Source organism: Cygnus olor, chromosome 20 (genome assembly GCF_009769625.2).
Source record: "Cygnus olor isolate bCygOlo1 chromosome 20, bCygOlo1.pri.v2, whole genome shotgun sequence".
Lineage (NCBI taxonomy): Eukaryota > Metazoa > Chordata > Aves > Anseriformes > Anatidae > Cygnus > Cygnus olor.
The window spans coordinates 9,028,859-9,055,104 of NC_049188.1; the positions used below are offsets into that span (position 1 = coordinate 9,028,859).

A 26,246-nucleotide genomic window follows, 5' to 3' on the forward strand; every position below is an offset into this window, starting at 1 on the left:
ATTATAGACAGGATCCTGCCAGGAAATGACAGAGCTGGTAGAGAAGGGGACAAACGCTAGGACAGATACTTTTGGAAGAAGTGATTTCTTCCCCTGTAACATCTGTATGTGTAGGAAGCTGTTACTGCTGGTCACCTCTTGGTCTTTCTGTGGCTGCTGGAGAGCGGTGCCTTGCCAGCAGTAAGCAATCATAACTGTCTGGTTAGAAATGGGGACAGAGCTAGTCAAAGTACAAAAAGTGTCACAGTATTTGTCCCCTCTGACATGCATGTTCTTCAAGAGGGACCGATCCAAATACTTAATGTCAGAGAATAAATTCAGATCTTTGGTGTTAAGAAGATGAAATACGCAACTGTTCTCTTATTAACAGAGTAATTTTGCAACAGTCTAACCATACAAGATCCTTGGATTTTGGCTGGAGTGCATCAAAAAGGCGAGTGGGCCAGGAGCTAAGGGATGCTGTGGCTCCTTAAGCACTGTACTGGGACTAGTGCAGGTTCCAGCTGGAGCAGTTTGTGTAGTCTGAAGCAAAATAGTAAGAAAGTCTTCAGTGAGCGGAGTTGAGGGAAGTACAGACAAATTAAGAGCGTAGCCCGTGGTACAGAAACTGAGAATTTAAAATCTTCTGTACATATGGATCTTGGTAACTCTACTGCACAGTATTAGTGACACTAATGATCACTGAACAGTAAAATGAGTGAAATAAAGTATTTACCTTCTGTCCACTGAACCAGATCACCTCAGTTCATTCTGAAATGTGTTGGTTGCCTTTCATTGGTCTTGAGGGCATTGCTGTGCACCATCGAGCAAGTATGTTAGGTAAAGGAATGACTTTTGCTCCTTACCTTGATAAAATCCAGTGTAAAAACTGATGAGAAAAGGGCATGTGATGACAGCTAACTGCAAATGACCCCCACCCATCTCACTTCAGTTTTCATGGTCGTTTCAGACTTTGATAATTTAGGTTTTTATAATGCAATACATATTTTTCATTATGTTCACACTAAATGTGGAACAAACTTATTTGCTTACAGCATTTGAACATGCACTGATTTGAAGTAAAATATGCGCAGTTCAGAATCTGGCAGATACAACAAAACTGGCAGGCCCTTCAAGAAGCAGAGGAGACTGTTGACAAATGCTACATCGATACCTCCTCCCCTAACTTATCTATGCAAATTTTAAAGTATTGAAATATTGTGCAAATTTAAGATGCAAATGTTTGTTTTAAATGAATTCAGAATTCAGTATGTAGTGAAACTTGTATTGATAAATACAAAAAAATGAATAATTGCACTGAAATAGGTGTCTTTACTTGCTTTATTTGAACAGTGCAAGTGATTGACCTTTTATTTCAGCTCTTCTGGATTTTTCTGTTTTCAGCTTTTGGACAAATTAAAAGATCGCTGGATGCATACTGGCTTATGGAGAAACCTGGAGCTGGTTAAAACAGTCATTGCAGAGCCTCAAGGAGGAGCAAAGAGTGACTTTGATGAATTGCTGAAAATATACTATGATGCAATCAAATGTAAAGGAGAAAAAGGTATTTTCTTCCCACATGTAATTGTTGATACTGACTCTTTAGGTTAAAAACAAAAAGTGGGTGATACTTAATATGTTTAACAGAGAATAAGGAATGGATAAACAACTAAAACGAACTTCAGCTTAAAAAGTTATTGTGATAAATGAGGAAGATTAAGTGCTATCTGCATTGTTACGTGAGCATAAAGGGCATACAGAATGTTGCATAACCCTAGTAGTGGTATTCAAAAGGCAGTGAGCTGTGTAAGGACGTGCATTTACGCGTCCAGCAGGGTGCAGACTGGTTTCTCAAAGAATCAGCTTCACCATACATTCCATAGCTTTGATTTACCGACTTATATTACAGCTACTATAGGATTTCTTCTCAAAATACTTGAGTATTAGTATAGAGAATAAAGAATGATACTATGTCAAAAATAAATGGTATGGGTTTTGGAATGCACAATTGAAGGTTTAAAATTTAAAACTTTGTAGTAGATTCATATGGTTCATGCATAATTAAGTACCACTGTATCATATGATGCAAAATTATTTTGTTACTCGTATTCAAAGTGACAATTTTATCAGTCAAAATGAGTTAATCTCATCCTTTTAACAAAAACTCTCCAATTTTAAATTTCCCTACCTTTTCCAGACAGGTACAATGTATTATGCTATGTTATGTTTAGTTTTTAAAAAAAATGTTGCTGAAACTTTCTTCTGATATTCAGTTTATCAATGGGAATGATGTCTATCCCTCTTTGGCTTGTTCAAGATGGAGCACTCCTTATAGCTGTATGCAGAGGAAAAGTTAGCGAAGGCTTGGATTTCTGTGATGAGAATGCCCGAGCAGTTGTAACCATAGGTATTCCGTTTCCAAATGTGAAAGACCTTCAGGTAGGATATCAATACCTAATTGAAAGAGTTGTACGTTATTTTTATGCCATGTTTAAAATACCAAATGTGCACAAAATATTTGAAATGTTTACCCTTATGTAATCTTACTCCTGTCAGTCTCATTTGAATTCTTTAAGTTACCTTTTACACAGAAAGAGGAGGAACAGCACAGCATATCGTGTGGACCTAACTCTAAATAAATATATATCATGCTAGGTAAAAGTATTGTAAATTTTTTTGACATTGCTAGTGAAGGCTATTGCGTTGTTAAAGTGCTTGTTAGCTTCATCTTCTGCCAAGCACAGTACCTGTTTCCATCTTTACTTGTCTGTTTTTATATGCAAAAGTTTATACCATTTATATAGAAATAAAGTTACTTTCTGACTTTATGGGGCATTTGGTTGTTAAAGTATAGGATAAGCCCTGGGAAAATACTATTTTAAGTAAGGCATTCAGATTGATCAGAAGACTATTTCAGAAAATACATGGAAAAATAAAGATAATTGTTTCACACTCTTTATTTTCACTTTCACACACTCCGTTATTGATTGCAGTGTGTCACCTTTCTCATTCCTATTACCTTCTTCAGTGTAACTGTGTGACACTTCCCATTTACACAGAGAGTGGAAATGTAAACTTTTTCAAAGCTAACGCTGCTTATCAGATTGAGATTTTGAGTCATAAAATTATGACATAACATTATCTCCTCCTGAAAACTGAGGATATTACTTTTTTTTGATAATTCATGCGTCTTCTAACTTTACTGGAAAAGTATATTTCTAGTTTTGCTTTCTACTTGCTGAAAAAAAAAACCACATTAACTAGTATTTCAGATCACTGAAAATAAGCTTAGTGCATGCCACTTAGTTGCTGGCAATTGTCAGTGATAACAGCCACCATCACTGCTTTATCTTATTGTGTACCTTTTAGGGCTTTTTGAGACTACTTCATGAAGCTAAGAAACAAGCATCACAGAATGAATATCAGAAACAGATGGATTCTGGTTATTAATAATGCCAAATCAAACAAGAAAATAATAGGTTTGCACTTCAAAGCCCAAACTGCCTCAGCTTTGGTTTTAGAGTTGTGTTCTGGGCTTAAGTGAACAACCAAAGACTTCTTTGTTGTCTATGGCATGTGCGTAGTTAAAGCCTTGGTAGAAAAACCCCACATCCTATGAGGACAAGTAAGGTTATGTTAGTGGTGGCTGTCCAGTGCAACGTTCTTTTACTGTCGGTGTAACTTTCTTGAGGCACTTACTCAGCCATAACATTTTTGTCCCTCTAAAACATAATACGCTGTGCTTTAGTATAAAAACATTTACATTCAAAGAATATTTAGCACAGTTTCTAGAGTTAGAAATGCTTTGTTTTAGAAGTGAACACAGAAATGGTATTTTGGAAATCCTTGGTCTGTAGTAGGGCTGGCACTCTTAAAATTTACTCTAAATGACTTCCAGAAAGTCAATATTCTTGTGTTCTAAATAATACAAAATAAAATTGAAAAGAATGTGTCAAAGGTGAATTGTGTTTGTAGAGGATTATGTTCCTTAAGGTTAAAATAATTGCATTCTATTTTCCTTTAGGTACAACCAAATATGTAATATAATAGGGATTTGGGCAGTATATGCCATTACTGATAACAATTCCAAAATATTAATGTTAGATTCATCTATTTTTTTTTTTAAATTACACTGAAGAAAACCTCTGAATTTTTAAGTAAGGATAGAAACAGTAGCTGCCAAATTGCATGCAGCTAAAGGTTGGTGTGTGTATATTTAGATATAGTAATGCGCAAAGCACTGCACTGATCAGTTCTAGATGAGAGAAGGGCATGCACTGGTCTCTTAGCATCGGATTTGAGGAACTGGCTGATCGTGTGGTAGTGCTCCTAGAATACTGCTAGGGGAAATTGTTCTTGTTATAAACAACTTTCTTTGCTCAACAGCTTGGATTCAAAGTGATATCCAGCTAGCAGTGCTTCCCTGTAAATTGACTAATGCCCTGTTTTGTCCAAAGCTTTAAGTTTAGAAGATATCTTTAAAAAAAAAAAAAAAAAAAAGAGTAGCTTTACTACTTAAGCTCACATTGTCAATTGGGTAAAGAAGGGTAGACAAGGAAATTACTCAGTGGAAATAATTTATAAGACTATAAGGAAGATAATTGCAGTATTTTATTAAAATACATTTTTCTTTTCACTATTGTTTTCAAGATATATTAGTAGTGCTCATCATACTAGGAATACATGGATTCTCTCTTCCAAGTACAACCAACTGACTTTTTTTTAGGATGACTGATTTTAATTTAAATGTTTCTACTTGTTAACTTGTTTTTTCAACTTTTTTTTTTTAATTCTTTTTCTTTCCTGGGGTTAAAAGATTCAGATTCTTAAATATTAGAAAATATTTTTCTGTGCTGTTTTATCCTTTTTTTTTGGTAGGATTTTAGGATATGTTGAGTTCCCAAATGAAATGGTTAAAATTTATAGGCTAGTTAAGACATTCGCTTTTATGAAATAGTTGGTTAGTTAAATAAGAACATAGCTTAAATACTAAAAATTTTGAAACTTCCAGCTTTGAAAATTTGGGCAGAGCTTGGGTTTTGAGTAGACAGAAGAAAATTCAAAATACAGTGACACAAGTCAAATTAAACCTATTTAGATATGCAACTGTAAACAGTTACATTTATTGTTTTACATAGCAATAGATGCTCAGTAGCTGTACTGAAGAAACTGATAAGATTATTAATAATGACATCCTTTATAAATAGAAAATGCAAGTGGTTAACAATTCCCTTGAAAATCCATGAATGATGCTTCTGGGATAGGTTTAAATAACTAAAAAGTGCTCTGTTTTTACATGAAAATACACTTGCATGTCTGCTTTTTGGGTTAATAAAAGTTCTCTTAAGGCTTAATGCTATAACCCCTTACTCCTGCACATAGCTTTTACTTGTGTGAGTAATCCCTTTAATACTACTAGAACTATGCACAATCATAAGGGTTTATTGAATTGTACCTTTGGAGAGCAATATTTTATGTTGGCAGCTCGATGTTGGCTCATCTCCACTAATATTACTCGTCTGTGATCAACCTGCTTTCTAAATATATTTTATGATTTGTAACTTGATGCTAATACCAGTGAACTGTAACATTAGAGAACATAAATAATGCGACAGAAAAAGATGTGTAATCCCATATACATGTTATCTGATGCTAACATACTATTTGTTAACTTGTTATATATTTTGAATTGTAGCATTTTGGATCTGGACATCAGTCTTCACTTGGTCAAGAAACTCATTGTCAAATATGATGTATAATATTTTCATATGCTTGTTCTAAATATGTGCCACAACTTCTGGTATAAATGGCAAGCATCTGGTCTTTTCCAGTTGCCTCACTTAAGAATTTTAGGCATATAGTATCTTAAGCTTACTTATTTTCATGAAGAGAAGAGTCTAAAATACTTCGTCAGCGTTAGGAAGAAGGAAATGATTAGGGTTCGTAAGTGTCCTTGATAATAACAATACTGTTTTAAGGAACAGAGACCAAAACCTTAATTCTATATTATTGAAAATGGTTTCATATTGCTGAAGAATCAAGTTGCTAAAGCTAAATATATGAAAGAAAAGTTAAAGTATTGCTTAAAGCTATAGTTCTCTCAATGGTAGGGTTTGGCTCTAGTGAAGCAGGAAAATTTATTTCAGAGCCAAAAATGACTTCTTTGGCTGTGACCAGGATTTCCTCTGCCCACCTCTGGGACCTGAAACCAGAGGTAGGAAAATCTGATTTTGGAGCCAAGTGTGACTTGCTTAGTTTGAGTCATAATTTACTGTTCTTACCTTGGGGATGTGAAAATAAAGGAACTTGCTGTGAAATGTTGATAATGGGCGACTCTGAAGTGCAAGCATTAAGCTAACTTTCCCAGAGAGCATTTCTTCGCTTCCACCTTTCCAGATGCTTTTGATCGTAGTACAGCAGAGTGTACTTAATCATATAACAGCTAAGAGAACTTACCAAAATATAGAGGAAAATGCAGTCGAACACTTCTACATCAATAGATATGCAAGGAAAATAAACTTGATAAGGCTAGGCTTTCTGTGCAGAGATGTTACTCAAGAACAGTAACTCAGTTTGCCATTAATGAATTTTTCCCATAGCTACTACAGTGTGAATATGAACTATGACTGCAAATACTTTCTTTATTGTTTCCAGCAACATAATTTGTGAAACATGGTGGAACACATCGTTTCAGTTACAGTTTTCTTGGTTATATGCAGCTTAATGGTACCAAAAGTTTGCAGCTGTAAGGCTGAAGTTCCTTTCTCATTTCTTGAGGGATCAAAAAATTTGAGATATTTGTACCATTTCAGAATAATGAAATTTTTCATTATATTTAAGCTAGTTTCTAGTCCTTGTGGCTATTTTTAAGCCTGCATATGTTTTCTTCATTTAATGGAGGAAGTGTGCTAAATAAATGGTTGCTGAAATAATTATTTTCTTGCATACTGTTGTGTAGGAAAATAAAATCTTGTATGAAAATGATTATTTTGTATACCTATGAGTCAAGAAACATAATATGCACTGTATGAATTGCATCATGGCTTTGAATCACTTCAAAAATACTTTCACTTCTTATCCAAAATTCAAAGCGAGGTGACATTCTGGTTTGCCTTGCTCTAAGGCTTCACAAGCAATGCACTAAATGTGGTGGTGTGGCAGTTTCTTACGTGGGTGTGAAGCAATAAGATATCTCAAAAGCCTTTCACTTCCCACTTTTCCTTTAAATGAGAATGGCTGTAAAAAGTCAAAGCCATCCACACTCCTCTTAAGCACAGGCTTAACTCCTGTGAGTAGCTGCAAAATCCTGTTGAATACAGCATTCCTCTAGCTAGGAAAGGTAACATTTAAGTTCAGTTTAACATGCAAGATGAGCAGTTGGCATTTCTCTTCTGCTGGTGCGAGGCTGATGTCAATATGTTGGCACAGATCACAGAAATCATCTCTGAATATATCCGGAAGATAAGCCTTTGGATAAATAATACGGCAAATCAAAACTTTACCTTTAATAGTTTACTTTTATGATCCATAAAAAATTCCAAAGTGATTTTCTTGTGTTTATCTTATCCTTAGCAAGTAGGGTTGACCTTTAAGTTTTTACTTTACTGTCAAAGTATGTTGAAAGCTCTAAAAGTGAAGCTATCACCTTGGGGATTTGTAAGGATGACTGACACTTACCACTTCACCTTAGACGCAGTGCCACTGAGCGTATGCAGCAGCGTTGTACCTCTAGGGAGCCTGTTTGATTTTTTTCACTTCTGCTTCAGTGGAAATGGATTGAATTTTCTCTTCAGAGGAGAGTTTTGGTTGCATTAGATTTTAATCAAGTCACTTGTTCTCAGTCCCTCAAAGCCTACAAGACTGAGATGAGTAGATAGGCCTGGGGTGAATGTGCTACAAGATTTGTCAAACCGTAAAACTTCAAGATCGCTGAGATGCCACATGGTGTAGTTGACAATACTAAAAGTGTTCAGTGGTTACAACATTACATAAGCTCCCCATCTCTTTAACACTGGGATTAAGAGTGAGAATACTTGGGAAGCGTTTAGTCATAAAATACCTTGTGAATTCAAAATACAGGAAATACGGCTTCGTGTGAAGTGGTACTGCTGTTTTTCTGTCATTGAAGGTAGTGTTGGCCAGTCAGTAGACTCTGGTATGCTGTCGTTTGCTGATGGGCTGTTTGGCTTTATTTTATAGGTGATACCTCGTTATTAATTGTTGGAGGCTTATGGGGAAACAGTCGGTGTTTTTCCATATATAGTTTCTTTCTTGCCACCTCCATGATTTTTGGTCTTTATTTTGTATATTTCGGTAACTTTTCCTAGCTTCAGTTACATGTTTGGTTATGCAAGAGATGTTGCACTGTTTACCTCCTATGGACACCTGGTACCTGTCTTTTCAGGGGTACTGTTTGGGTACAAGACTTGGCAAGATAGCCAGTGTGAGATCTAGGTCTGCAGAGATGATGGCTTTCCATATATTATTCACTATTTTTAGAGGGAGGCACATTTTTACATAGAAATTTTCAGGTGGAAAAGGTCCCCTGAGCTATTTGGAAGCTGATATGGCTTGGATGAACAGAACTGATGTCAGCTGGTGGTCTGGCTGCAAGTGGCAGCCCCGGGAGAGCGATAGGTGCAGAGCCGGGCCCGTGACTCATCCAGTGAAGAGCTGTCCAACAGCATCCTGAAGATGACTGAGCAGTACAAAGTACCAGGCAATGATGTCTTATTCATGGTATATAATATTACTTTGCTCACAGTTTTGTTTTCTTTAAAAAGAAAAAAAAAGTCTTAGTGTGTGAAAGCATAGTGTGTTATTTATGTCTGTAGACCATATATTTATATATACGAGTTGGTTGGAATGGCCTTAATAAATTATTGTCATATCCAGCATCTAGTTTGGTAAATTATAGGTGATGAGCATTTGCTTGTTTCGTACTGTTTTGTGTGTTAACACCCTTCGCACTTGGAATGCCTGGAACATTTGAAGATGATGTCCTACCCTATCTTCCTCGTGTGGGCTAAGAAATTGAGCTGCTGTGTTTAGATTTATCTTTCAGCAAGTCTGCTGAGGAGTGCGGATGTTTGAAGCATGCCCTGTGACTCAGACAGGTCCATATACGTGCGTTATTTAGTCTTAAATCTCTCAGATGTTGTTGCTGCTTTGGAAGCAAGGGGAAAAAGGTCAAATGCTGCACTATTTAATGCTGCTTCCATTTAAGGGTTTTCAGGTAGAAAAGAAAAGAAATAGGTTTTCATGTCTTTTACTTTCCTGCACTTGCAAACTTTTATGATTACTTGGCATTCATCAGGAGGAAAGTAGATGGCAAGCACGTTCCCGGAGAATTCCAATTATTGCTATTTCAGGTGGAAGAGAGACTGTAACTGGACACAGGAGATTTTGAAGAAAGTAGATTTGTTTAAAAAACATTTTTATGTCTTTTTAGGGGGTGAGCACAGGGAATGAGGTGACCACCTGGGTTTTTGTTTGATGTTGGGAAGTGGGGAATTAGATATTTACCAAAAAAAAAAAAAAGGCAAATGTGTTTTAAAGTTTGCTGGATGACAGAAGCAATATTCTTTATTTTTATTACAATTTGTCCTCTCCTAAAACCAGAGAAACAAGTCAGTGCAATGCCAGAAAACCTTTGTATCCATTTTCTGTTTTTCATTTCCATGGAAGATAAATGGAGGAGAGTGCTGAGGAGTGGAGGCCATGAGCTTCAACGTGTGTCTGCATATACTGACCTTCATGTGTGCATGTGTGTATTCATCCAGTTCCAAGCTTATTTGGCTTTTTTGTTTCAGCAGTTGCCTTTCTTTAACCCGGCATGATGCTGCTAGATGCTGATCTAAAGACAGATGCAGATTTAAATGAGTGCTCTGTTTTACTGCTCACAGTGTTGCCGTTGTGTTCATGAACTTGTCTTGTCTTTAGACTTCTGTGTAATCTGGTTTGTAGTGATGTGCATGTAGATGAAGATACCTAAAACACACTGAAATTTGTTTCGAATTTCCTTATCTCAGTTGTAATTATTACTGCAAAGTAAGGAGAGGTCTTGTATTTACAGAACTGAAAGAACTCAGTTCTCTGGGAACAAAAACAGTGCTTTCATGTTGTTGTCCAACCATTGATTTTTCTGCATAAGCAATTAGCTTATAATAGATTGCTATTTTTATACCTTGCTGTTAGTTAATTTTGAATAGGTCTGGTTCAGCCTGTCGTATTGCTCAAAAGACGTGCTGCAGGCTTCTGTATGTAAATGTGTATGTGAGTTTGAGGTTCAAAAACAATCTGTGCAAGTCTTCTCAGTTTCATGTCATAAGCTGACTAATATAGTCCATGGTAAGCACAATATAAATCCACTTTGCTTACTTGTTTATATATTACCTGAATCCTGAGTAAGTCAGGGTTTCTTCAGGTGAAGCACTGTTTGCCACATATTTTTGTGAGTTGTCAACACTTAGAATCTAATATAAAGAATGTCGTTGAATGTTTAATGCATTTGTTATTGTTGAAGAAAAACTTGTTTTGCTAATTTTGAATGAAAAATACATTCTAAAATCCTTTGAAATTGTAGCAGAAATTACCTCAAAAGATTTTTCCAAGTCATAAAAAACAAAGTTTGTTCATGACATTTATTTTTTGTTGCTGTTTCTCAGTTAATATTCCATAGTGAAAGATGTCGAACTAATTAAGCATTAAAAGAACGAGCGGTTAGCAGGTATAATGCTGTTAGACTTCAGTAAATGTGAATGTGACCATGACCTCCCAGATAGATCAAAGCCTAATCTGTCTGACAGCTACAAGATGGCAGAGCTTGCCACGGGCCTTCTGCTGCTGCTTGCTGAAGCTATTTGTCTGTAAAGCATGCCTGATAGCTAAGAGTATATTTTTAAGGATGAACAGGTAGAAGTAAAAGGCTGTCTTCTGACATTTTAACTAGTCCCTTCTAGCCTGTGGTTTACTGCACATTTAGGATATTTGCTAGCAGGAGAGACTGGCTTTTTCACATATGCAACATGTCATTTTGAATTGGGCGTTGATTTGATGTTTGATAATGTAAGAGTTATACAATGAAATAGATTCTGATTGCATTAAAATGACATGGCCTGGCCTTTTACGTTTCCTAGACTTATGATGAAAACTGAACTCTTAGCAATGTAAGTTGTCGTCTCGTGCTGAGACGTGATTATTGAAGTGAGAAAACCAAATGTTTATTTTCTGCTAGCCCTTTCTTAAATAAAGTAGAAAAAATAGGTTTTAAAGACCCATCACAAAGTTAGACCAAGTGAATACTGATTTTTATATAATTTGAAAAATTAACTGTCCTCATTGATATGCTTAGAAGTTGTATACATTTGCATAATGCTAATATGTATTAGAACGTAACTAATGTATTCTATTCACGGGGTAACATCATGCAGGTGATCTTCAGTGGTTTATGCATACAATTAAAAATATCATTAAGTATAAGACATATGACTGGTTATTCTAATACTGCTTTAAATAGCCTGCTAGAGGAGTAGGACACGTTTGTTACAACTGGCCAAAACCTTGCTGGTAACAGAATTTCTTCAATAGAGGAAATTGTTAGAAAACTTACCAGGGCAAGAGGAAAAATGCAAAGTATATACAGGAGCGTTATTGACATTGGTTATGTTTTAAAGACTTTAATGACATTTTCTCATGTCCTACCTAATTTCTCCAACCTACCTTGTTTCTCCAAGTAGCATTTACATCTGTGGAAATGTCTAGATACAAGTTCCTTCTTACAGAATGGTATTAATGTGCCTAAGAGTTCAGAAGAAATCATCTTCTGTTTTGAAAATTACGAGGGAAAACTGTTGTGCCAGTCAATAGATTGTGAGTGACTGGAACAAATATTAAATCTGTGAAATCAAACTGAATTTACTTTCTGGCTGTAAAGATTGAATTTGTAAATTTGACAGGCAATTTAAAGGGCATAAGTACATAAAATAAGATTTCTTATCCAAATTCAACTTGAAAGTTACCTGTCAGAAGAGGTTAGAAGTCTGCTGTTTTCTCTCCTGAAGCGTGTCCTTTCACTTGTCAGTTTAGAAAGGTTAATACTGTACAAAAGAGCAATGGAAAGACCCTTTCTGGTGTAGTTTTATGTTTGTTTATTGGGAAAAAAATAAAAATCCCCTGTTCCCAATAATAATAAATTCTTCTGATATATGTTAAAGTGCGTATAATGGCCAAGTAACAAATTCTTGTTCAAACTCACATCAGGCGTGTTATGCGTGGTTATCCACGTGATTAGAAAGGAGAGTCGAGGAACTTCTTCTGCAGCTGGTGTTGGAGGTGCCCTGGGAGCGGCTGGGAGATGGCATTTTTCCCAAAGAGGAGCCTGCTTCAGAAGCCCCCCACTTTCTGCCTAGTATTTCTAAAATGCTGCCTAGTCCGATGTCCTCGGTCGCAAAATACTGCATGTTAGGGCAAAAGGTTTTTGGTGGTAGGAGCTCTGCAAGTATGGTAGGGCTGCTGTGGTCATAAACATACTGCTAAATGAATCGTAGCTCTGGAGATAGAGCTGAAAGATCAGGTCTTTATATTAAACCACTCTATGTCTGCCTCATATAAGCTATGAGCAATATGGATATTAATGCTCATCCTGATGAGCATGTTGGATTTCATTCACGTTCACAGCTAGAACAGTATGTTGTCTGTTGGGGTACTGATGCTGTGTAGTAAGGCAGGAATCCTGACACAGCTTCTGAGGAGTGAGTACTTGAAATGTGGCTACTTGCAGCCAACTTACAGGGGCGTTCTGCTTTGATAGCTGCAGTCAAATAGGTTACGAAACTACTGTCTGCCACAGATTACAGTATTTCCTTGCTGGCACGACAGAGGAGTTCACAACTCGGCATGGCAGCATTCATAACCTGCTGAGCACAAACTTGAGCCTTGCGGTTAAGAGAATCAGTTTGCCGTGGATTTTTGAGACCTTTCACATTTGTTATAGTTAGAACTGTATGTATTAAGTCATTGTCACTAAAGCATATCTGAAGTGTTTATGTAATACAGGTGCAATCTTTCCTTGAAAAAAAAACATTCTCTTGTGAAATCCGTACTCCTTTCAGTTTATACTCAGGGTTATTTTGTAAAGATGTGGTTAAAGTTTAGGCAAGATCTATGCTGTTGTTTTTGTCTGTACAGTAGTATGAGTAGCACCTGTGAAAAATGCTGCAAATACAGAAGTTGGCACTTAGATTGTATCAGAATGTGAGATGAGAATGCAATTATGCTGATAGAAAAGACTTTTGTATTCCTCAGAGATTAATGCAACTGTGTTGTCAGGAGAACTGCTATTATTCGTGTTGAATCTGTATTAGTTTTTGTTTTTCTGGTCTGTGCATGTTGCAACAGTTAGAAAGTCAGTGGCTCCGTGGTATGAGCTCAGATGTGGTGTTAAACCTTTTTCAGGTTTTGGTGACCTGTGGTTCTTAGGTAAATGACTCTAAAGGCAAGAGCTGAGACCCAGAGTTATTTTTGTCTTGAGGTAGGCCTTAATTTTGACTAAGGCCATCATGCTTAGTTTGATTGGCCATAATGTAATATGAACAAATAATGATTTGGTTGGGAAAATCATGTTTACTTATGATCTGGACAAAATTTGGAAGACTTTTCCTGGAATTGGAAGTGGGATTGTTTCTAGCCTGCTTTTTTATCTAACAAGCTCCCTTTTTTCCTTTTTATATTTGCTTATTTAATCAACATCTGGTTCTTTTCCCCTTTTAGAATATTTCCATTTCAGAATTATTATCAAAAACAATATATTGTGATTTCTTTCTTAGGTTGAATTAAAGAGGAAGTACAATGACCAGCACAAAAATTCGAGAGGCCTTTTACCAGGGAGTCAGTGGTATGAAATTCAAGCTTACAGGGCTCTGAACCAGGCCCTGGGAAGGTGAGATAAACTGAACATAATTAAAAACATACTTATTTGTAGAACTTCTGGTTTGTGACATCTTCACTGATTAATTCCTCATTGTTAACACAGAAGAAGTAATCAGGCCAAAAAACTCATATTACAGAAATCAGGTCTTCAGCTGTTCTGTACTGGCCGAACATGTTGTGTATTTGTGTTGTTATAATTCCGAGTTTTCATTTTATATTCAGACTCTGCTTTAGTTTGGTTGCAGGTTATGTTGTTGTTAGTCCAGATATACAGAAAGGAAAGCATTTGCAGAGAAAAATAATTCTTGAACTCATAAAGCAAATGAAAATTCTTAGGTCTTTTCTAAGACACACATACTATACACACATACTTATATACTTATATATAAATATATATATAAATATACTAATTATTACTCTTGTTGGGCTTAGACCAGTTGTTTGATGTTTAGCCTGCGAGTATTTTTTTAAAGTGAGAAATAGTATGTGTTTTCTTTTAAGACCTTTGCAAAAGGTCAATTCAATTATGCTTACTGATCTTTTTCCAGATTTAGAAGTGGTATAGCTTACCTTCTCAAAAGGAAAAAAACAAAAACCTAAAATTTATTAACATGATAGAATTAATTCATCCTTCTCCAAAAAGGTTTATCATATACATAGGTAGATACAGTGTCTATCATCTGTATCTGTGATTCTTGCCATACATCTGTTATAGATGTATGTATGATATATATATGCATGATAGAGGCACAGACAAAGATTTATAGATCAGTTATAATAATATAAATGGAAGTTTGGAAAGAAACTTGAGAATATAGTCTTAAGTAATAAAATCTCATTGTAAATTCTTGTTACAGGTCTGATTTCTTAGGTTTCACTTTGCAAAATAAGAGCATTTGTTAACAGTTGTTAAGAAAAATAAAAACAGGTGGTGGAATTCTAATAGTAAGAAATGAATTTGAAGTTTTGTCACCAATGGGAGTTTTAACTTAATTCTAGCTTTAGTGAAAATTGCTTGTATAATTTATGTGAATGAACTCATGCTAGTCTAAACTTAAATGGAAAGAATAAACTTCCATTCTGAAATAAATGTGTGAATCGGGTACAGTATCGTTAGACTAAGTCCTTACTAATCTAGGTTTGGTGAAGGATGACAGCACGTGATGACTATTTTTATAAAAACAGAGCAGTCTACTAAGGTGATATAAACCAGAATGTAGCTTATTCTGAAAACTGCAGCAAATAGTTGCTGTAGATACAAGCTTCTTAAGACGCCTGCAGGGATAGAAGTGAGCAGAAACATGTTAGTCTTCAGTCTGAAACTTTTCTCTTAATTCAGTGCTGTTACATTATACAAAGTAACACAAGTCCATGAAATGAAATAGCAGCCTTTGGGAATATAACAGATGGTGTGAATGGCCAGGTGACAACCATGCTATGAATTCCTTGCAGTGCTGATTTTCCTAAAAAGTGTAGGATGTCTCTCCAGTTTGTGTCATTCATTTAAACTATGAGTTAACACTTAATTGAGCAATAAAAAATGAAAAGTGGGAAGAAATCTGTTCCTTAAAGAAGTTGTGGTAGCTTTTCTTATCATGGAGAGACTTCAAACACAAATTTCTTTGGAGGACCAACCTTGTCACTCCCATTTTAATGCCTGACTGTTACGCTTGTGTTTTCATGTACATATGTACATCTTTTTCAAAAGTTGTCCTCTTATGCGATGGGGATAATAATCCAAAGCTATTACAGACAGATTCTTTTCCATGTTTCACTTATGTTATTACTGTTCTTTCTTTTTTTTTTTTTCTGGGAGGCAGTATAGAAATCCATATAATGTTCAAAATATCGACATGTGTGAAGTGAATATTGGAATATTTTTGTATGCCTGTAACAACTCAGTTAAAAACTTAACAGTATCACTCAGCTTTGACTTGCAGAATTTTACATTTCTTTATGAAAGTGCATAGTTATTTAAAAAACTGCAAGCCGTTGTATCAGTCCATTTTGTTTTCTTTTACACTCTTACAAATTCACCTTTCAGTATTTAATTTATTCAGTTAAGAGTGGAAAACAAATAATATATGGTTTGATTAGCTGGTTTGATTAGCTAATATTTGTGGTTTTTTATTTGTCTTCATATATTAGATTCAAGAACTCAATGAAAATTAAGTTTCCATGATATACTCTGAGAGTGTGGTTTTTGCATTCATAATATATTTTTTTAGTTGCGAGAGAGTAGGAAAGCACTTTCTATATGTTTTTGCATACTCCAGCAGGCTGACTCTTTGCAGTTCCTCTTGTCTGATTCCCACGGTTTTTGACTATATGCACTCTAATTATATATACACTCTTTTTTTTTCGCTTGCCTGTAGGTGTATACGACATAGGAGTGATTGGGGTGCTCTTATTCTAGTTGATGACCGCTTCCGGAATAACCCTAACAAGTACATAACTGGTAAGTATGTTTAAAAAAAAATAAATAAATAATTTTTTTTTTCCACTCCTAGGTGAGTAACGAAAGCCATAACAAAGTATAGCTGTTAAACTCGAAATGTGTACTTGAAAGTTAGAAGTCTAAAACTGCACTTAATATCACTAGTTCATTAAGTGCTCTGAAAATGCATTGATACCAGTATTCAGTCAATTTAATTTCCTTTCCATTTTGTATGTATTCAGATGATGATACAGAAATTTCAGTATGAAGAATTTAATAATTCTTTCTTATTCTTGCTTATAAGTAAATACCTTAGCACTCTGAATCTTTGCATATTAAATATAAGTAGGGTATGTATACATATGTGTGCACAGGTGAGTGTGTATATGTATGTATGAAAAAGGTAGTCACTACGTTTTTATTTGGACTTTGCATACGTCTCTAGTGGATGTATACTTTGCATTGATAAGAAGCTTTAGTGATTTGAGTTAGCAGTCTGAATTTAATGTTCTGGCTTTTTAGGTAAGAACAGGTAAAGGCTGGGCTGTTCCTATTATGGAACCCCTAAATGGTCAATATTCAAAAAAGTAACTTCTCTCTGTAGTTTTATACTAGCTGGAAATAAGTGCAGACAAAATAAAACGGAACATGCATACTATCTTAATAGAAAAGAAAAAAAAAAAAAGAAGAAATTACTGAGGAATGCATTACGTATCTTTGTTCCTGTCCCGTATAGAAGGAATGGGTAAGAGGACATAGTAAACAGATAATGTTGCGGTCTAGTCAGCAGATGGAGCTCAGCCACCATAGTACAAGTCAAACAATTCTCAAACGATTTTCTGACATGTCTTTTACAATAAAAATACATCCGAGTTCTCGAAGGAAATGGAAATATATATATATATATATATATAATAACTATATATATAACATATATATCAACTCTTTATAAAAATATACAAATGAGTTATATAAATAACAATTTTTATATATAAAATTGATATAAAAACTCCAATTTCTTTAGATAATTTGAATTCCTCATATACACATATATGTGTGTGTATATATAAAAAGACACACAATCCATTTTATCCATATTATCAAATTATCTTTATAATGTTTCTAAGGAAACAGAATTTGTATCTATCTATATAAATATATAAAATCGATATGATTAAGATTTTGTAAGATTAGTATTTTTTCTAAAAAGCAAAACTCCGCAGAAGAATCCAGTTCTCTTTTGTCAGGGACTTTTAAACAATTGGTATTTAAAATAATATTTCAATGGATTTAAAAACATTACATTTTATTAAGAAAGTTATTTTTTACTTCAGTCTTGTGTATTCCAACATCATCTGAATATCTATTAGGTTTAAAACTTCTGCTATATGAGGATTCTAAAAATGATGACTATATAATAATGGTATATTGCCTTGCATATAAATGTTGTCATGTTGCATTATATTTTTGCTATTGGGTAGTTGTGATTATTTCTGAATATCTTCCATTATCTGATATGAAGTTGTAAAAGCTTCATTCTATTTAAATTCTAATTTTTGTCATATGCTGTTAGTATGATAATAAATAGCTGTACTCTATGTAAATTATTAAAAATTCGTGATAACAAGCAAAGTGAACACCCAGGTATAAAAGAAGTGTAATGGTGTTTTTGCAATGCAGCAGTTTAAATTTCAAAAGAGTGTTACCGAAAACAGTAAAGGTACCAGTTCATTTTTATTTCGTTTTATAAGAAAGAAAAATATTAATAGTATCATTCATTGAATCAAGTTCCCAGCCCTGAAAGGGGAACATACATTATCTTACTCGAAATACTTAAGAGTCTGTACGTATGCAGAAGTATTTGTAGTATTTAGATAGATGGTATTTCACATCAGTAAATAGTATATATGATATAGTTTTGTGGTAACACTTTTTTTCCTCCCCCCCCTAGGATTATCTAAATGGATTCGCCAACAAGTCCGGCATCATGAAAATTTTGGTAGTGCACTTGAATCCTTGCAAGCATTTGCTAAAAGAAACCAGAAAGGCATTGATTGTTCATCACCGTGTAGTAGTGAATTTCTCCATGTACCTTCAAATTCAAACGTGTCATCAGCTTCTCAACAGGAGGCAACTATTCAGCTGTCACCAGATGTTCCTGTTAAAAGTGAGGAGCAAAATTTGGTCCCAGATGCTCATTTTACTACACCCATCAACTCAATTAATCCTGCGACATCAAATCAGTCCAGTAATATCACGGCGGCAATGAAACAAAGTATGTTCATTTCCTGTGGGGAAAAAATGACTTCATTAACAATTTCAAATGTCCAGTCACCTCTTTTTTTGGAAGAAACAAATGTTTTTTAAAATTACTGGAGTGCTATAGTACAACATGATTATTATTCACAAATGTATATGAGCTGTGCTCAACGTACTGAAATTAGTTGTCATTCCATCTGGTTGTCTTAAAACGATAATATTTGAGAAGATTATAGTACAATCAAAACTATTTTCACTTAATTTGCTTTTGTAATTGACAAATATGAAGATCATTTAAATTCATGTGCTTCAAACGTATTTTGAGCATTATTGCAAGATGAGTGCTTTGATTCAAGCTACGTCCGTTGTTTAGGCATAGTGAGACTCCTAGTATACGATCTCTTCCTGCAACAGCTTTACTAGTAACTATCCGTCCATTCCTAAATTTTAGGAAAGCTTATCATTTCCCTTCAGGTAAGAAAGATGTAAATAATATAAGAGCACAAAGCATAAAAAGTACAGATTTTAAATCCAGTCATACATATGCTCTCACTTTACATGGGCCAGTTAATCTATTGATTTCATTAAGACAATTCACGTGCAAAGATAGTTGTAATATCTGGGCTTTTGTTTGTATTGGATCTTAATGAGTATTATAAAATATCTGTAAACCTAATAAAACAGTGGTAATTTTGATGTGCTAAACATGCTGTAAATCAGCAGGGGGAAGGCATATACAATTAATTAATGTTTTGTGATTTTTCACAGGTGGCCAGAAAGTTGATGTAGAGAGTCATTCTCACAATGCAACACAAAGAAGAAAACATATGGACTCCACACCCAAAACGCCTGCAACTAAAATAAAGAGAGCAAAAAAGAATGATTGGACTAATTCTGGTTTTATGAAAGAACACTGCTGCTTTAAACCACTGACTTCAACGCCTTTGCCTGTAGCTGCAAACTGCATGTCCACAGCAAGCAGCAAACAAAAGAAGAATGTGAATAGTGCTAGTGAACTTATTGATGGTGTAAATCAATGCCAGTCATCGTTCATTTCAGAACATAAACGAAGTGTACCAGAATCACATTTGGAAACAACTAATTTTTCAGTTAAAAATACTGAGGCTCCAGTTGCCGAGGAGCATCTTGATGAGCTACAGCTTCAAATTGAGCCCTGCAGTGAGCTTCCTTCTGTAGGAGGGAAATCTGAACTTTCAATGTTAAATGCATCTGCAGAAGCTGAGGATGAGGATGAGAGCATCTACTTCACACCAGAACTCTATGATGATGTAGAATCAGAGGAACAGGAAATCAGACCACTAGATCCAACCTGTAATACAAATGAGAATCTGAGTGAATGTGGAACATCCACAGTAGCTAGTGATCTTTTTGTAATCAACACCTCAAAAACACTAACTGTAACAAAAGAAATGGTTAATGATGATGACAGAAACACAAGTTTACATGGAATAATGCAAAACGATGGGAGTAAGAATAGTGCAGTTGATGTTGTAAAGATGACTAGTGGAACAGAAGCAGAGCAGATAGAATCTCAAGAGATGGACACCAAAAAACGGAAAATCAGTCTTTCCAGATCACGAAATAAAGGTGTGTCATCCTTTTTATTGGACAATACTAGCACACAGTGACAGCCTCTATGGGAAATGTAGTGAGCAGCCTTTATAACGTAGCCTCACTATAGAGTAGTAATGGCATTCTAGTTAACATCTAAAATATGCAACTATCAAGCTCAATCATTCATTTTATGTTTTTGTTTTTTACTGTGCAAGCTATGCAACATGCAGTTATCTGTAGATATAATTCAGATTCTTCACCCTAACACTGTGGTCAAAGGACAAACATCATGTGTGGAAATTCTGAATAGAAGCCCAAATAATTCTACTTGTCATTGTAGGGTGAAGAGAAGATTCGTCTATTACAGAGTTAATTAGTCTGCCATTAAATGCAAACAGTTGAGTTTACATCAGAAAGCAAAATATCAATATAAAAAAAAATTATTTGCATTTCTTATGATTTTTATTAAATGTGTATAACAGCATCTTTGCAGATCAAGTAACATGATAGATTAAGAACGAATACTGAAATAGATAAGTTCTTCAGTACTTGTTTCCCTCAAATTTCTTTTGTCAAAATGAGCGTATCAGAGGCTGTGTAATAGCAGTATTTGAGCACTTGCCTCTCATCATCATCATCAAATATCTTCTCAAATAGTCTTTCTTTGTTTTATATAAAAGTTGATTACTCTTTTAAAATTTCTTTTCTTTTGTTTCTTTTGGTTGGATTCTGTATGTATTCGTTTCAAAACAGTACTCATCTGCCCTTCAAACACATTTTCTATGCCATATATAACAATGTAAATTTGTACATAATGGACTTTAAATCTGCCTCAGTGTACTCTTTTTTTTTTTTTTTGGAGCATTTTAAACATTTCTTTGATTTACTGCAATCAAAACGTAAGCCAGGGTTTTGCTGTAATAAAGCATTATGCATGATTTTCAAGAAAAGATTGTTCATTTCCATCATATATTAATATGCAGATGCAGGATTTTTGCAATCTTAAGATTGATTTATAGATATTTGTATATTCTGAATGAGAGCTGAGGTGAAATTGTTCACTGGTCATTTTCTCTAAGAGTTCATCTAAATAACATTCTGTGACCATCTCTGCAGAACTGTGAATGTGTTCTTATCAAAATTATTTAAATTGTATCCCTTTGCACAATAAATAGACCTTTATAAAAATAGATCCTGTGTTTGCAAGCATGGCAAGAATATTGTTAAATTTCTCTAACAAGCATTTTTTTGCAATATTTCTTATGTTTGGTTAAGCCTTTTCTTTTATTGGTGCTGTGTAAGGATCGTGTTTTTTGGTTCAAGTTCCATGGAATTCTCTCAATCATCAGGTGCTGATGGTTTTTAGCTAGCTACATCCACACTCCCACTTGATAGTGCAGAAGCAAGCTCTGATGTTGGCAGCAATTTAAACATATGACACATCTAAAGATCTAACAAATTTTCTGTACCAAACTACTTTTTGTGTTTATGTGTATCTAAACAGGTAATAGAAATCACTTAAGTTTAGTGGCTTGTCTGCTCATCTCATGGAATACTATCCCTTAGTTGTCATCTTCACAGATTTGCCTCTCTTTATGTACCATCTTTAAAAGTCCATCTTCCTTTCCTATCAGGAGCAGATTTTGACTTTCTTGAATCCATCTGGTGTTGTGTCTTACTTTTTACTAGAAATTCCTTAAGATATGCCCCTTCTTCGTGTCAAATATTTTATATTAATTTGCAATGTCTACATTTTATATGAAATTACTAAACCATTATTATTTTTAACATGTATTAAAAACTCAACATTTTGCTTATTAGGTACTAGATTTTTCTTTTGAAGTTTTCGTACAGAGATTCACCAAACTCAAATCCTGACTGTAGCTGAGTTGCTTGGGACAACCGATGGATAATAATTCTTTGTATTGCTGCTGGTTTTGGAGGGAAGGCTGGGAGAGGGGAAGGAGGAAGATGGGCAGTTTCTTTCGGTGTAAAAGCTGTGTAAATTCAATCTTTATTTGTCTTTAACTATAGTATTCAATATGTTAGTGGTAAGCATATTCTTTATTTCTTTAGTTAATATATTTGTGATGATTGAGTATATTAAATTCATTTAGCGTCTAGGTAGCAGAGTAATTGAAGGGAAGCAAAATCAATGTACCAACCTTCCTAGAGTTATTTCTTTGGATTTCGCAGATCTGGAAAAGCTAAATTATTGAAAATTTCTTTTGTATATGATAGGTTGATAGGATTTCTTCTGTCTAAAGTAATCATGAAATCTTGAATTTATTAAAGGATTGAAAGTTCAGAGACAATGCAGGCGAAGAAGAGCTACTGTTAGGGCACGTGGCTACACCTGTGAAAGAAAGGTACCCTGTAAATAAAGTTTCGATTTTTAAGTGGCTACTGTTGAATGTTAAGGGGAAATACAAAGTACTTATAATATCTTTTAAATGATACATATATAAATATATGGATAAAACAGCATATTCATGGTCTGTATGGTTTGCTCTAGATCTTTACACTCTGAACAGAAGCCTTTGTTTCTTGTGTGGAGCAAAGGAACAGAATGTTTTTAAGTCCTGTTAACATGGGTAGAAGCTGCAGATACTGACAGTCTACAGAGTCCAGCTCATAGCTCATTATAGATGGGATTCCTATCTCAGTAGAAGCAGTGCTTCTGATTTCTGGTTAGTACATAACTTTTAAGGCAGGATTTGCAGTTTAAGAACATAATCATATGGAAATTCTGCAAGAGTTGGACACCAGTTTTCCCAGGTTCCTCTGCAAAATTCCAAGCTGAATCTTTGATATCCTGCTGCATCATTGGCTGTAAAATATCTCGTTTTATATAAAACTATTTCTCTTCAGGCTAGGTTAAACATTTTTAGTCTGTAGTGTATTTTAATTTTAAGCTAACAGAAATGATAAATATTGATTCAAATAAATTTAAGCATTTACAGAACTATGTCTCAAGTAGTTCTGATATATTTCTAAATGTGTTTGTACTTACATGCTTCAATCTGTATAGTTGTGTAGTTAATATATGCAAACTAGTATTCACATCAACTTGCATATTGGCTTGTTAGAAGGAAAACCACCAACAACCTTGCGAGAAAGGACTCTATTGTAAAATATGTGGAGCTGAAATACTACCAAAAGCAGAAGGTAAGATCTATGTAACTGGTCATTTGTTTCAGGTTGGGAATGGTAGGATTCTTAATCCTTCCACAGTGTTGGATGCTGAAGGCATATTTTAGACTAATTAGTTAATTTCTCCACTAGGTGTGGTAAGTAAATAAATAAGTTGTTAGAAATACACTAGAGACTTGCAGAAAAAATTTTGGGTGGAGAAGTTATCACAACAAAGAAACCTGTTCTACTTGGTATTTCAGTGAAAATAAATTACTGTTAATGTAACCTTTCTGATCTGTTTCTCTTCCTTGATTAAGTGGTCCAGATGTATTGATCTATCTTGAAGGTACGATGGAAACCTGAATGACATTTAAGAGTTAACTGGAGGCAACAGGTCTTGGCATTATGCACGGCTGAAAGAGATTATTTGTAATATAGTGGCCTATTCACTGCAGTATGTCGCTTCTAAGGATTAGGTGTTAATTTGCTACCAGTTGCTGTGAGAATGTGGGTAATATCTTGGCACAGCAACTCTATGAATCTAATACATGTTTTAATGAAACTGTCAAAAGTTTTACTGAGAAACGAACTGTATGATCACTTCGTTGTTCTTCAGTATGTAACCTACCTTGCATTAATTTAGTTTGCTCTTTAGCTTTCAGTTGACACATTGTATGAAATAAGAATTAGATGTGCTCTAAAATTGGCTCTACTGTTTTTGCGAGGTGCTTTAATTTGGGAAAGTCTAAAAAGTTGATAATGGCAATAACTCTTCTACATTTTAGAAAGGCACTGTATCTTCACTCTACTGGGCCATATGCAGTAATGACCTAATTATAAGAAGTTGTTGTGAATTACATGCAGAAACAATTAGAAATAAGCTTTTAGAAACAGACTTTTAGGCTTAGAAATAGACTTTTGTGTGGAGTCATTTACAGCATGCTATGCTATGGGACTTTTAAACTTCCCTTCCCCTTCTGTAAGGCCCCAAAAGCTTATTAAATGATGAAACAATCATGGAACTGGTATCAAAGAAGTGACATTAGCAAAAAGAAAGAGCTCCTGAAACAGTCTTCAGCCGTGAAAGTGGGGAGGCCAGGCTGAGTAGGCAGGAACTGTGTGCATGAGCATTTAGTGCTCATGACTCCAGTGTGCGATGTAGCTGAAATGCATGTCAGGTCGCAAAGCTAGTCAGGACGTTATATGAACCAGAAAATATAAAGAACGAGCAAGTATCCTCTTCTGCATGCCAGATCGGAGCCTGAGGGGAAATGGAAGATGCCCCCATTGCTCTGGAGCCATTAAAGTCACGCCAGCTAGCAAAGTCCTCGTTACTTTACAAATAAAGTAGGGATGCCCAGGTGATAGAGGCTGTTGCCTCTCCATTTTCCCAGACAAACCATAATCTATTTCCTTTTGGACTTGTGTAATCTCATCAGTAGACTTTAATTCATTTCCTTAATATTAATTTATCAGCACTGTCATATGTTTGCTAATTGGTATAGAATCTGTGAAATGGAGTAACTATGTATTAAATAAAAATGTTTTGAACCACTGAGGTCCTTGAACACTAGCTGTTACTAGGATGTCCATTGTCAGCAAGAAGTTTAAGGCTGTTTAAACTGAATCTCAGATGTCAGTTCGTTCATGAAAGTTGAAAAATAATAATTTGCAATGGTTTGAAGAAAATTAAAAATAAATGACACTCTATTCAAAGTGGATTCAAACTCGCTGGTGAGTTTGGGAGTAATAACAAGGGGGAAATTATCTGTTGAAAAGTAAATTTTGGATGCATTAAAATATTTAAATAAGGCCCTATTCCAAGGTCCATTTGCATTAATAAAAGTCTTTTCACTGACTTCAGTGGGTATTGGATCAGGGCCTAAATTACCATCTTGTAAATGTGGAAAATTTGCAGTATGTTTGAACAGTACTGTATTCAAAACCATTTATGTGTCTTATGTCCCGCTTTCGAAATTATAGGAACTTTGAGAAAAACTTGGTACAGTAATATTGAACTGAAAATAATCTGGAAACTCTTCAGAAATACTGCTGTAAGAAGTAAAGAATCCATTAATAGTTGTGCATGTCAACTAGCTGCCAGCTCAGAAGATGATAATATGATGTTGGTCATCTCGGATGCTGCAAGTCTTAAGCATCTAAAAGAAACTTTGAAGGTTTATCAGATGCCCATGAAAAGCAAAGGTAAATTTTACTGATTACTGATAAATACCACCTAACATTTGTCAAGTTTTATAGCTTTAAATGAAATACCTTTCATTTTCTTCAGATGCCTCTGATTTTGGTAATATGCTTTTATCTCTTGATCTACATAGGAGATTTACTTCTGTAGAGAGGATTTGTAGAAATCTTTTGCCCCACTACTACTTTCCAAAATACTATACAGGTTTTGCAGTTATTTACTGGAAAGTATTTTTGAGCCAAGAGAAACATCTGAGCTTTCAAATAGACTATAACCTGTCTTTCGTTAAATTATATAGAACGTTCAAAGCTTTGCTAAAGCTTTTTTGTAATTTTTCCTTATTAGGAAACTTCTCCTTTTGAGGGACACTGAATATCAAGTTAACAAAAGGTGCTTTCTACATGCTTTCTTCTGTGTAGCAATTGTCTGAGTAGTGGGAGAGTGTAGAGCTCTCTATGCTTAACCAAACAGTGAAGATGGACACCAGTTTCCTCTCCATTCTCAAATTTCTCAGGGCCTTACATAGCATTCTAATCAAAAAGAAAAGATAAGGATAATGAAAACAGAATCACTTACATTCCTTATAACAAATTAAACTCCATGAGGCATATACCCTGGCACAGTTGTTAAAGTTAGGGCTCTGTAGAAGTGATATGATGTTCATATTTGACATGAAATGATGCCTGGTGTCATACTATGCAGTGTGTGATACTTTAGCAGCATTCAGGT

At 34.9% G+C, this 26,246-nt stretch overlaps 1 protein-coding gene across 8 annotated transcripts in view; it reads left to right on the top strand.

Annotated features, from left to right (window-relative positions):
* The window catches only part of BRIP1 (BRCA1 interacting helicase 1), a 116,395-nt gene that overhangs the window by 39,249 nt on the left and 50,900 nt on the right, over positions 1-26,246 (top strand). For 5 of the 8 annotated variants that reach the window (XR_005813955.1, XR_005813952.1, XR_005813954.1 and 2 more), the window contains 9 exons: positions 1,384-1,543; positions 2,297-2,418; positions 13,806-13,918; positions 16,284-16,366; positions 18,297-18,620; positions 19,373-20,212; positions 22,475-22,548; positions 23,269-23,347; positions 25,298-25,519. Coding sequence is in view for 3 of the 8 variants with exons in the window: in XM_040532419.1 (XP_040388353.1) it covers positions 1,384-1,543; positions 2,297-2,418; positions 13,806-13,918; positions 16,284-16,366; positions 18,297-18,620; positions 19,373-20,253 (1,683 nt within the window). In the remaining 5 variants the exon portion in view is untranslated. Of the gene's footprint in view, positions 1-1,383; positions 1,544-2,296; positions 2,419-13,805; positions 13,919-16,283; positions 16,367-18,296; positions 18,621-19,372; positions 21,633-22,474; positions 22,549-23,268; positions 23,348-25,297; positions 25,520-26,246 lie in introns of those variants that run through there. The other 3 variants (XM_040532419.1, XM_040532417.1, XM_040532418.1) reach the window with 1 other exon arrangement.